Genomic DNA, 12,668 nt, shown 5'->3' with positions numbered 1-12,668 from the left:
CAGTGTCAGATAACAGTGTTCGCCGCCTCTTAAACTCCACTTTCACTGCCTTCGCTGACTCTTTGATGATTTGACTGTCATGTCGCCCTTTCACCGCTGTTCGGCGCTGTGGGGCTTTTTAAATAAAGTTATTTAAATTGAAACAAAATGGCAGCGCCCTGTGTGTCTCTCATGCAGCTGGGCTGAAGCTGTAAAGAAGACGAGGAGAAATGCGTTATCTGCTTTAACCACAGGTAACAGCGGCTGTGTTGGTTTTTAATGCTTCTGCAGAAGCGAAAGGTTTTTTATTAGAGCCGAAGAAGATCTGAAATTTAACGACATTTCCATGTGGATTAAAGAAATGCGGAATAAAAACGTATTAGTTTATAATGGCGTTGTTTGTTTGTTTAGTCTGATTTTTGGATACAAATTTTTAACAAATGTGATCTTGTTTTTCTCTATTTTGTCCACTCATCTTAAAATGTCCTTTATTCCTCTTAGTCGTGTTTACTCTTTTCTGCTTTTACTTTTTTACCTTTTAAACAAACAAGGAAATAAAAAAAGATTCTGGTATGCGTTTTTTATATGTGAATAAGCTGTTTAACTCATCTTTGGCATTTCTGTGCTTTAATTTAACATCAGCAATGATTTACATTTACTGGCCAGTTCATTAGGTACATCTTCCTTGTGCTGGGTTGGACCCCCATTTGCCTTAAGAACTGCTTTTTTTCTTCATGAAAGATTCTTGGGGGATCAACATGTGATCCATGTTGACATGACAGCGTCACATTTGTGGCTGCACATACACGATGTGAATCTCCTGTTCCACCAGATCACAAAGAGATCTGGTGATTGTGGAGGTTAAGTACAGTGAACTCATCTGATTGCCTTCACTACCAGTCAGGTGAACTGTGTACTTAATAAAGTGTCCAGTGATTGTATGCCAGACTCTAAAGCAGTTTTTCTCTCTTTTGTTACAGTGTCGGTTGTTTTATGCTTCAAACAGTCATGGGAGCTCCCGGAAAGCCGACTAAAAAGGAAATCAAAAAGCAGACTCCAGCCAAGACCTCCTTCACCTCACCCTTTGCCTCAAAATGGAGCCCGCTCCCCCAAGAGGACATGCACTTCATCCTGAAAACTCTTAAGGACAAGTTGATCTCCATGGGTCTGGAAAAAAAAGAAGTGAAAGGGTTTCGCATATGGAGGAAAAAGAAAGGCAAAAAACCTGATGTCGCACCGGAACCTGTTCCCCAGGAGAGCGATTCCTCCAAAAACGGCTGGACAGATGTGGCAGCCAGACAGCAGCTGGCCATCGGCATCAACGAGGTGACCAAGGCTCTGGAGAGAAACGAACTCAGACTGCTGCTCGTGTGCAAGTCTGTCAAACCGAAACACATGACCAATCACCTGATCGCTCTGAGCGCCACCAGAGGAGTGCCGGCCTGCCAGGTGCCTCGCCTGAGCCAGAGCGTGTCGGAGCCGCTGGGGCTGAAAAGCGTGCTTGCCCTGGGGTTCAGACGGTGCTCCTCTAGTGACAGTGGGATGTTTACCGACACTGTCGATGCCATTAAGCCCAGAGTGCCTTCACTGGACATGGCATGGCTGCAAGGTGCTAAACCTGAAGAACCTGTTGCCATGGAGGAGGAGGAAGGTGGCGAAAGAAGGGGACAAAAAAGGAAACTGGAAAGTGAATATGAGGAGGTGTCAGAGTCTCCCTCCTCCTGCACTCTGCAGCCGCTCCAGGTGAAGAGAATCATTGCTAACCCTGCAAAGAAAAAGAAAGGGAAGCCGAAGAAATAGCTGTAAAGTGAAAGAAAAATTTTAAGGACTGTTTGTTTAGCTCAGGAGTTTCCAGTGTTGTTTATTTTTTGGGTTTTGAACAGTGCTTGCAGCCTCAGTCTGGACATAACTTATGTGATTAGTTTATATAAAGAATTTCTGGAAGCTTAAAGAGAAAAAAAGGTTTTTGGGAACAAGGTTTAGACTTTTCTGCCAAGTATTTTTATCTGGGGAAGCCTCAGACCTTCAGGTTTGCATTCATTGTTTCAGCAGATTAGTAGCATTGCATATGGTTTCATGCATATTTATACAATTGAATATGGTCTGACTGAAGTTTGAATTTCATTTTGTCCACAATTAAAGCTGGTCTGCACACATTGTTTTTTATAAAGGCAATTAAGTTTTTCCTGGTATTTTGATAGTGCTGTTTGTTTGTTTTAAATGGAGCTTGTAATATTTTACCCTCGAATGAAATATATTTCCTCTATATAATACAGAGGACTGCCATTAGACCACCAACATCTTGGAGCTGTTGTGCTGGATTGCTCGGGTACTAAGTAGAAAGTAGTAGTCTATTTATGTTGAAATGTAAGCAGAATTTTAGACCTCAGGTAGGCACAAATGAACCAACTTAATGATCATTTTCCAATTTTAATTTGCTGTAAATATCTATAGATGGACAAAGGTACTGGGAGATTACATCACTTGGTTGAATTGGGAATGTCTTGATCCCCTCCTGGGAGAGGGAGGTCTGAGTTCCTCTGCTTAGACTGCTGGTCCCGTGACCCGGATAAGCAGAAGATCGATGGCTGGAAGGGAAAGATTAAGATCAATAGAAAGATCCTTTATTAATCCTTTGCAGGAAATGACATTGCCTCTGCAGACACAGACATAACACCACACATCCCAAACATCAGCTCCATTACTTATTTCTAATAAAGTTAGTATGAATAAATAAAACTATCAATAACTAACATGGACTAACTACATGGATCTCTTATCAAGTTTTTAGGGTCGCAGGAGAGCTGAACCTTATTCCAGCAGACATAGGGTGAGAGGCAGGGTATAGCAGCATGTCGCAGAGCTGAAACAGTGACAGACAGTCATTTATACCTATGAGCAATTTAGAATCCCCAGTTAACCTAACCCCACTAACTGCATGTCTTTGGACTGTGGGAGAAACCCGAGCACGCAGAGAGTACCCTGTGTTCTTGATAAAGAATTCCGAGTATCCATCTATCCATTCTCTTCTGCTTATCCTGTGTGAGGAAGCCAAAGTACCTGGAAGGAACACAGAAAAGATCCCAGCCTGATGGTGGAATTGAACTGAGGACGTTTTTGCTGTGAGGCAACAGTGCTAACTACCGTGCTGCCTGAATTACAAATACTTAAATTCAAAATATGTGCTGTGAAAAACTGTTTCGTGCAGTGCGTCACAAAGGAGTCATGACTCGTGTTCCTTTTTAAAGTGAGTTTATTCAATCAAATATCCATGCTGGTATAGCCGACGTGTGTTGAAACAGATTGTTATTTGCATGGGGTCATGTCTAAATGATGCTGGTACAAGTTCTTCAGCTTTTTCACAGCTTACAATGGAATTGAATAAAAATATTGTTCTTCAGTTAGAGAAAGCTTTATGACATTTCAAAAGTACACCCTCCCTCACCCCACCTCCAAACCTTAAAAAACAAAACAAAAAACAACCTTTAAATAAGGCAGGTACTTCTGACCGAGTTCTCGCTAAAGGGCGTGGCTAGAAACATTGATGCTATAAATCAACGCAGCAGCGAAACAGACATGCTCAGAGTTCATTCAGACAGCTGCAAGCAACACATCTGTGACACAGCAACATCCATGAGGCACACAGCTTTGACCCAGCGACCCACTCTCAGTTAAATTAATGCCAGGAACACATTTGGAGAAGATAACGTCATTCAACCTTTAAGTGATTTAAAAAAAAAAACATCTTTGAGCCCTGAAGCACCAACAGGACAAATATTTATCCTCTTCTGGCTAATCTATAAAGGGATGATTAGAAAAGTACATCAAATATTAACAATAAAGTCATTAAAATAAAAAGCAGCCTCTTTACCTCGCAAGTTACGCAGAGCCCCGTGAACATTAAGGAACTAGAACATTTAAATTAACCAGCAGCTCCACCACAGACAAAAAAATAAAACAGTTTTATCAAAGATCCTCATCCAGCTCTTAAATCACAAATCTGACAGTCATGTTTGTTTTAAATACTGAAAAGGAGGAAAGAAATGATGCAAGACATTAAAAAAATGAAAAAGGTACAGTTATAAATATCACAACTGTTTCACGCACTTAGCTGCACAACACATGTAGAAAAAAACCAAACATACACAAAATACAGTACCATTAAAAAAAATAAACCCAGAGAAGTCAATGAAAGTGGATCTGGAGGAGAGGACACTTCAAGCTGATGCCACTGCACCCACCATTAAACGAGTCCTTTGTTTAATAAGCACAGCGTGTTTCCTCTGAAGCAGTTTATCCACTGCTGTGGGTGGCAGTGACCAAACTAACAGAAGATGTGCCCTGTTTGCTTTAACCGCTGCTGAACAGAGTCCTTCCAAAGTAAATAAACCTCTTTTTTTAAACCCTGGCTCTAAACAGAAACTTTAATTTTTTTTGTATAAAATCGAAGTTTTTCCCCACGTTCACCGGCGTCATTCTCACTGCCCTGCTTATGCACTGACCAGACCAGCTCCTATTACTTCTAACTGAACAGCTTTACTAACTGGACAGCACACCACTGACATGCAAACAACCCTACGCTTGGGTTTGTTACTACAAAGAGTGTACAACCAAACATGTTGTTTTAATGTATTAAAAAACGCCAGCTCTAGAAACGGCTTTATAAGGTGAAAACGGCGCCCGTCCTTCGTAAAAACCACGGCTGTACAGATTCTAGCGCAATCCCATCTGCTTTGAAACGAGGACCCATTTATTTTGTATGTTTAATAACTGAGAAATTGTGCTTCGTCTCTGCAATACATTCATTAAAAAAAATAAACAAACCCCCAAACACTTTGAACAAACTCGGTGACTTCTACGCTACTCATGAGGAGAATACTTTGGATCAGCCCTCCCAAACCCCTCAAACTCACACTACACAAATAAATATGATCTGGCTTTAAATGTACAGTTAACTACCATATGCTCTTTAACAAAACACATGTATATCAATGCACCAGTGGGATGAATCCTTTTTTCCTCCCTCCCAGTGTTTGCAGTTTGTCATTTTAAAAGTTAAGATCAGCATTTCTAATTCTACTGAGGCCCAAAACAGCCAGCAGAGACACTCGACTGACCACACTGATATGAAACTGGAGCAATAATAAGTGCAGCAGGAGCAGGAAGGAGGAGGAGGAGGAGAAAGGGGTTCGGGAACAGTAACTGTTTGGACAGGATAAATAAAATTACAACAGTTGTTAATTATGTCAGGTCTTGCTTGCTTAGTTGATTATCATTTACATAGTTCCATGTAAGTAAAGTTAAATGACGTGCCGGTCCATTGGTGTCTACTGAGGAAGAAGAACTTAAAACAGAATACACAATGTCAAGGCATCCTCGAGTGTCAGACCGGTGTGTGTGTGTGTGTGTGTTTTAAACGTGAGCGCTTATGTCAGGAGCGTTGTGTCGTATGAGTATCTCAGGCATAGCATGACTTCACATTCAGGATGTTGGATGGTTTAAGAGTTTTCACCTCCGGGTGAACTGAGAATGTTTTTGATGATACAAGTGCCGAGTGAAAGCTCCACTCGGGCGCCAGGTTGGATTTACTGTCGCAGTTCTCATTGTCTAGCTCGGGCCACCTGCGTGTCCAGGTAAGGTATATCCGGAGATCGCTGAGAGCCTCCAGAGTTGATGCAGCTGCCGTGAAGAGAGCTGCTACTGAAGGACCAGGCCAACCTGAAACACACGGATCAAACTTTTTATGATCTGACGTAGGCTAGCAAAGCAAGTGCAAATCATCACCCTCTACCTCCGTGTTTGACTGCTGGTATGAGGTGTTTGCACTGACAAACTCCACTCTGGTCTCATTTGTCAAAAGCACACTGTTCCAGAAGTCCTGTGTTTTTTTCCCCCAGATACATCTTTGCAATCAAAACTAGGCTTCCATGATCATGTCAGAGGACGATTTCTCCTAATCAGGCCTCTGTGGATTTGCTTCAAAGCTATAGAATTATTTGACTGTGAAGCTTGCACAATCAGGCACAAGAAGCACCTCTACTGAGATCTGAACCAAAGACTATTTCCACTTTTTCCACTAATTGTCATGCAGTCTCATCACAGGATGCTGACCAATAGTTGGTGTGTGATTACCACCTGAGACTGACCTTATCAGGGTCCATAGGGGGACATTTCCAGTTGTAGAGGTAATACTGCAGATTTCCATCTCCTATCCCAAACTTGAGCTTCTCCAGAAACATCTTATTCTCCATTAGGTCCAAGGCGTTGAACACATCAAAACCTTTCTGTTAAACACAAAGAATAAACACCATGATAACTAACACAGCAGCAAGAAAATGATCAAAAGTATCTGGGGAAACCTTGCTCTCAGTTTGCGTTTGTATACAGAGCTGAGAGTAGCCTTGCCAGCTGGTTGACACCAGGCCCGTACTACGAAGCAGGATTTTAGCTTATCCCAGTAACTTTGGGGGTTAACCCTGGGTTTTCTGCACTATGAAAGTGGTTCACTTCTTCCCAGGGTACATCGTCATGGTAACTTGTGTTGCAAACCTAACATGAGTTATATTCCAGTTATATCGCCTACTGACTGATCAAGTCTTGTGAAAATAGCTTCACCGTTCATTTTATTAGTAATAAATACAGTTTCTTTCGTTAAATTTTATTTCTTGAGTTTTTTTTAATCAATAATATCATGAATATAATCTGGACACCCATTTCTACTTGACTTCATATCAGTCACAGTTGGACTAAGCCTACATTTGAATTCTGTTTTTGTGTTTGTTCTTTACATGCTCTTAGACCATTCAACACCATTGAGGCTGCAGCTGAAAAAAAACAAAGCAAAACAAAAAACAAGATCACGATATGCAAATCTGAACACTGGAATACTTGATTATAACCCATCAGATTCTCCCGTTTCTTAATGGTAAAGTTGTGATATTGGTAAGTCTGTTAACTCACACAATTGGCATTTTTGTCAGCTTTTCTTTCTGCCATCAAAATAGGCTAAACTTTGTTTTTCCTCTCACACCCCTGACCTTTCTGCAGCAGCTGTGTCACCTGCATTCTCTATTGTGTGTAACCTCTTCATATTTTTCTAATATTACAGTTTATTCTTCCTTTGTAAAATGAGACACTCCGCTTCCGATACAATAAAAAGTTTGACTGGTCAGATGTGCTTGTATCTAGATCCAGAAACTCTGAATCAACTTGAGTGCTGATGTTAGGGTAAGTGACTTGAGATAATAGAAAACTACCATGGAACTTGGTTCTCAGCACAGGGCTCTGATCTGGCCTCAAATAAATAAAGATCAGCCCGGGTCAGTCTCTCTCACTTTTATCCTCTACTGCACAAGTAAAATGTTGGATCTTACTCTCATTCCTCATCCATCTAACCAAACATCACTGACTCCCAATGATTTATAAGTCTTTGTAAAAAAAAAAAAAAATACATAAACCATCTTGGTATTCATAAAATAAAATATCTATCAATCTATAATGAGTCTGGTCTGAAACGTGCCCTCACACGTGCGTCTTCCTGTTGTGCTGTAATCTCAGTTTATGTCACTGATCTCATCAGCTGTTGTCTTTGGTATTGGCAAGTGTTTAAAAGCAGAAAGTAAGATTACCAGTTTGGCCAGGATCAGTGCATCATTCATTAAGTCCAGTAGCGGGGTTTGTGTATGAACGTTGTAAAAAGAGTAAGCAGCCTTCAGGCTCCTATGGAGAGGGTGATGCATCACAGTCGAGGGCAAAGTGTAGAAACTAGTGAAATCTGTGAGAATGCCACCAGCACCCTGAGGGAAATAAAAACAAGAACAATGTCACTTTAAGTGCAGAAGAACCATCAACATCAGGCTGCAAATCTGAATCCACACACCTCTACTACATATGTGTCAATTATGTTGTCCTGTGGTAAGAACCAGTGAGCCACCTCCTCTTCTCCCATAGAAGGAGCAAGCTGGAAACGTCTCAAGTATCTCTGTAGCAGTTCAGTAACCTGACCGACGTCGCGCCTTTCCATCGGCCGCAGACCTGGAGTCTTGGTGCTCTGCACAGGGTGGAGAGAGCAAAAGGAAAATCTCTATGAGTTCCTGCTATCAACAGGAACAGCAAGATGCTGGACTTATGAGTGTAAGTGTTTACATCTGGTAGTCTGTAGAGTTTCATGGTTCTTTGCAGGGTCATGTTTCTGCTCAGATGGGAAAATTTAACTTCCACAAGCTTTCTAGGGTTCAAAGAGCGGTGCCAGTACCTGGGGATTTAAAAAAAAAAAAAAAGGAGACCAAGATTAAATAGAAAAAAGGAGTGCTTCCTGGATTCAAAACACTTCTACTAGATGTGCTCTTTAGAAGAGATACGAGATATAAGATATAAGAGATATAAGCTAACATATCAAAAAAAACCACCAAGGCACTCTGTTTTCATTAAACAATTAAAATGCTTATATTCTCATGGCACTGAATGGCTGAATCTTTCTAGTGGTGTTCCACCAATAGCAAACCTACGGTTAAGAGTGGAAAACTTGACCAGTAAAGTACTGGTGGAGTTTTACTGGTGGAAAACATTCAGAGTGGACTCAGTTTTCCCCCATCAGAGCTTTAAGTTAAATATGACCATGCCGTGAGTATAAAGGTATTTTAATTTTATATGAAAAGAGAGTGCCTTGGAGTTTTCTATATTTTAACATGCTGCCTATGTGCAGCATGTGTGACTAGTGAATAACATACCTGCACGTAGACACAGGTTTAGGCAGCACAACTCCGGCGGTGTATACGGCCTGAAATATTCCTTCTAAGTTCACTCTCCTTGTTATCTCTCTGATGAGCACAGGAGCAACGCGCTTTGAACGCAGCTTCTTATGAACACACAGGAAGTTGATTTCTACCATCCTCTTCAGCCTGGAGCCACAAGCAAGAAAAGAAAAGAAAAGAAACAAAAGGATGGATTGAATGAGTAAAACACTTTCCCCATCACTGCTGTTCTCAAATGCATACGACAAGTAATGAGCACTCACGTGTCATAGACTCGTATATCTGCAGGGATGGCACTGATGAAGCCAACGAGCTTCTTATTTGAGGACACTCTCACTCCGCAATGCCACTGTGGTAACCAGCCCGGTGGACGTAAAGCCCTGAGAGGGGAACACGTGATTTTATTATAACTGCATACATTTAAAGCTACTGTACTGCATCATGTGACAAACATGAAAAAGCTTACCATTTAAGAAAGTTTGGAGAATAATCAAATCTGAACATGTTATCATCATCCTCCACATAATTTTCATTTAACAACGTGTACAATTCCTTCAGCTGCAAAAGAGTGTGACAATAAATCATTCTGTTTTGATTAATCTGATTAATCTCATTGGTGTATTTTAAACAAACACTGCACTTACGACATCTGCATTACTGAGATCCAAAGTGTCCCACATAAAGCCTTGAGGTAAAGAATATGGCTCCTGTCTGATGTTCTCTTTGTCAGCCTCAATTGGCCCGTGACTCGTCACAACTTCATCTGCAAAAATAGCACAGCCTTTTGTCAAAGGTTTGCAACTGTTTTCCAATCACCACACTTCCATGGGACCTCATAAAACTCCATGTCCTTAAACTGTGAGCAATGCACAAAACCGCTGATGGCATCAATCAGACTTTATATAAATCTGCTGCTTTTTGTCCTGCGTCGACCCCCACAGCCTGTGGCTGCACAAAGGCCTGACTCATTGGGTCATGGCTGTTATGGAAACAGCTTGATCTAATGCTGCTGAGCATGCCCAGTGGGAATGCATGGACCCCTACTGTACATCGCAGCTGACATGTTTCTAAGAGACTGGCCTAAATCAGCAGACTGAGGAGATAAAACCAGCAGATGGCGCTGGTGCAGAAAGAAAAATGCAGAGAAAAATAATTTCTGTTGACAGAGGAAATAATACCAATTTAAACAGGAGTGCAGTTCATTTAAAGGAATTTAACTAAGTACTTACTTAATTTTGGGACAGGCTGAGTATCCCAGAACTGGTACTTGTGCTTGGCTGCCTCATCTATACTCTTTGCTGGACCCTGGCAGGACAGCAGCTCCATAGCTCTTTGGATGTCCTGCAGCTTCTGGATGGGCAGGCCAGGGTTCTGATTTAGAGTGGGGACACATACACAGATTACTTAATGTCTGTATCATTCAACCAAACACTGGATGCCTTAAATAATCTAAATGTAGACAAGAGGCAACATCAGAGTGCGTGCAAATAAACAGTCTTATAGTCATGTTTACACAAATCTTTTCCTGGACACGATACTCCCACTGAACAAGAGAAACCGGATTAATCATGTCACTGTATAAATGATTGATGAAGTCAATGGTCTTTAAGTTATAAATGCAAAAACTCAAATATGACAGTCCCTGTCATTAAATCATTTAGTTAAGCTTGATTTTCTTTTTTTTTTATGCGATCAGAACATCAGAGTCTGGATGTAGTTATTGTTTATTTTTCTAAAGCAGTATGCAGTATGTAGAAATCTCACAGCTGGCTAAAAGTTTGTGATATATCCTTTTACCAAAATAAACTACCTCATTCCAGTATTATTACAGAATACAAACAGGGAGCATGCCAAGGCTGGAAAAACCTTACTGACCATGACACATTGACGGCAAACAAGCTGAATTCTGGGTTGTTGCTTTCCCTTTTCTTCCCCCTCCTCTTTCATTTTCAGCATATTAAAAGTAGCTTGTTTTGTATTGTATCCCCTGCCCTAAAAAAAAGGGTGTGTGCACTCATTTCACTGGGTCATCATCACCATCATCATCACACCTTGATCTCCTGAGAGTCCGAGGCAGAGTCAGACTTGGCTCCCCCCGAGCTTGGCTTCTCTTTCTTCCTCTTCTGCTTCTTCTTCTTCCTCTTGGCCCCCAGCTCTCCCCCTGGACTGCTACAGACATGAAAACAAACGATGAGGATGGATGCTGGCTCTGCTAGACCCGCACACAGAGCTAACATTAGCTACCATAGCAACGAATGACAGCTCAGCTACTTAACGTTAGCTAGCTAGCGGTTTGTCTTAATGGTTGCCCGCCATGTCATTCAGTCGGAGAGCTTTAAAGAGGTCACAACGTTAAAAACAGTTCAAGACGGCCTGTGTTTGGTGTCTGCTAATACTAGCAGGCTCACTGCCTTAGCCGCTCACAAGCAGGCTGCCTGGAATAACGTTACTGCGTTTCCCCGAGCCGACCGGACAGGCCACCCCTCACCCTTGCATATGCTCATTCTCCTCCTCGTTGTCTCCGTCTATCCCGCAGGTGTCCTGGTCGTCCAGCTCCAGGCTCTGCTGACTGGCTGCGGATTCACTGTCCTCCGCCATCATAAAAATGTTTTAAAAATATAGTCAGCCACCGTTTAACAGAGCTAACGGGGAGCGGGCGAGAGATGGAAAAAACAAAGAAAATGTCGAAGGAAAGAGCGCCGCCTAGTGGCCAAAGGCGGGAACGCAGACCTGAGTTGCTGCCTTTAACACGAAGCCGAGTGGTACCCAAACTAAACTTTTACCTTATTTCAAACATTTAGCCATTTAAATGTTACAGACACTTTAGACACTTGTTTCTGATACTGAGAGGGAAAATAAATACAAATTACAAATTACAGGAAATTACCCCCAAAAATGACAAAAATCTAAAATTACTTTTTTAAAATAATAAAATACAAAGTAAAAATAAATTGTATGTCAGTTTTTTAAAACTAGATACTGGGGTGTCTTCTGGACTATCAGCAAGTGTGTTCTAAATTCATACTATCAATGAGAAAAACACGTGCAAAGTAGCACTTTTGCAACTTCAACATTTTTAAACAAATTTAGGTAAACAAAACCATCCTGGAAAAGAACTGATGATGTAGCAGAAGAAACAAAAAGCCTAAAGGTTACAATTAAATAAAAAATACCTATTTAAATGTGCAAAAATATAACAACTCTGGAGTGCATAAGGCAGGTTTTGGACAGCAACTTTGGGGATTTGATATCATTTAGGATTATTCAGTTTTCTTATATCAAGTACATACAAAAAAAAGAAAAAAAAACACAGATCCCTGTCAGTTAAGTTAATCTAATTAATCCGTTAATAAAAACCATCCTCAGTGAGTCTGGGACTGTTGACGTCCTTATGGAAGGCTGTAGTCAGGACCATTGAGGCATAACTGATATGTTTTTGTAGATATCTGACCTGATCTGAAAACAAGGATGAGAAATGTTTTTACCATTGTATGTTCTCAAGCTTTGTAATGATTATGATAAGTACTACAAATAAAGTTGTGGTGAATAAATGGTGAAAATTACCCGAAAGGACATCTAATTTACGCTCAATGGCGATTTTGTTAGGTACACCTACTCTGTAATGCAAATATCTAATGGCAGTGGTTTGGTGCAATTAGGAATGCAAGCATGATCAAGATGACCTGTTGAAGTTCAAACCGAACATCAGAATAGAGAAGAAAAGTGATTTAAGTGAATTTGACATCGAGAACCACCCTGTGTGTAAACAGGCTGGTCTAGACAGGTCAATTTAGCAGTTTCTTAGACTGTCGATTTCCACACAACCATCTCTATAGAGTTAACAGAAAATGGTCGAGTGAGCGGCAGCTTTCTGGATGAAGAGGCCACAGGTCATGGCCAGATTGCTTTGAGTTGACAGCAACTCAAATAACCACT

At 41.1% G+C, this 12,668-nt stretch overlaps 2 protein-coding genes across 3 annotated transcripts; one reads left to right on the top strand and one right to left on the bottom strand.

The window, feature by feature from the left end:
• Nucleotides 1–104: 104 nt before the first annotated feature.
• rpp38 (ribonuclease P/MRP 38 subunit) lies at nucleotides 105–3,099 on the top strand. The gene is made up of 2 exons (XM_031754018.2): nucleotides 105–233; nucleotides 960–3,099. The coding sequence occupies exon 2, from the start codon at nucleotides 973–975 to the stop codon at nucleotides 1,777–1,779; it is 807 nt and encodes a 268-aa protein (XP_031609878.1). The 5' UTR covers nucleotides 105–233; nucleotides 960–972; the 3' UTR covers nucleotides 1,780–3,099.
• A 115-nt stretch (nucleotides 3,100–3,214) lies between these two features.
• On the bottom strand, nucleotides 3,215–11,465 carry nmt2 (N-myristoyltransferase 2). 2 transcript variants are annotated; one of them, XM_039619846.1, is made up of 12 exons: nucleotides 11,221–11,465; nucleotides 10,784–10,898; nucleotides 9,962–10,103; nucleotides 9,377–9,495; nucleotides 9,199–9,290; nucleotides 8,996–9,112; nucleotides 8,709–8,879; nucleotides 8,125–8,233; nucleotides 7,859–8,029; nucleotides 7,608–7,775; nucleotides 6,126–6,263; nucleotides 3,215–5,697 (listed from the first exon to the last, which is right to left on the bottom strand). In XM_039619846.1, exons 1-12 carry the CDS (start codon nucleotides 11,331–11,333, stop codon nucleotides 5,677–5,679), a joined length of 1,476 nt encoding a protein of 491 aa, XP_039475780.1. In that variant the 5' UTR covers nucleotides 11,334–11,465; the 3' UTR covers nucleotides 3,215–5,676. The 2 variants fall into 2 exon arrangements, with proteins under 2 accessions (XP_039475780.1, XP_031609894.1); XM_031754034.2 differs by having other exon boundaries at nucleotides 10,784–10,901; nucleotides 11,221–11,463.
• Nucleotides 11,466–12,668: the final 1,203 nt, after the last annotated feature.

The sequence above is a fragment of the Oreochromis aureus genome, linkage group 11 (assembly GCF_013358895.1).
Source record: "Oreochromis aureus strain Israel breed Guangdong linkage group 11, ZZ_aureus, whole genome shotgun sequence".
NCBI classification, from domain to species: Eukaryota; Metazoa; Chordata; class Actinopteri; order Cichliformes; family Cichlidae; genus Oreochromis; species Oreochromis aureus.
This window is presented reverse-complemented; position numbering and strand designations above follow the sequence as displayed.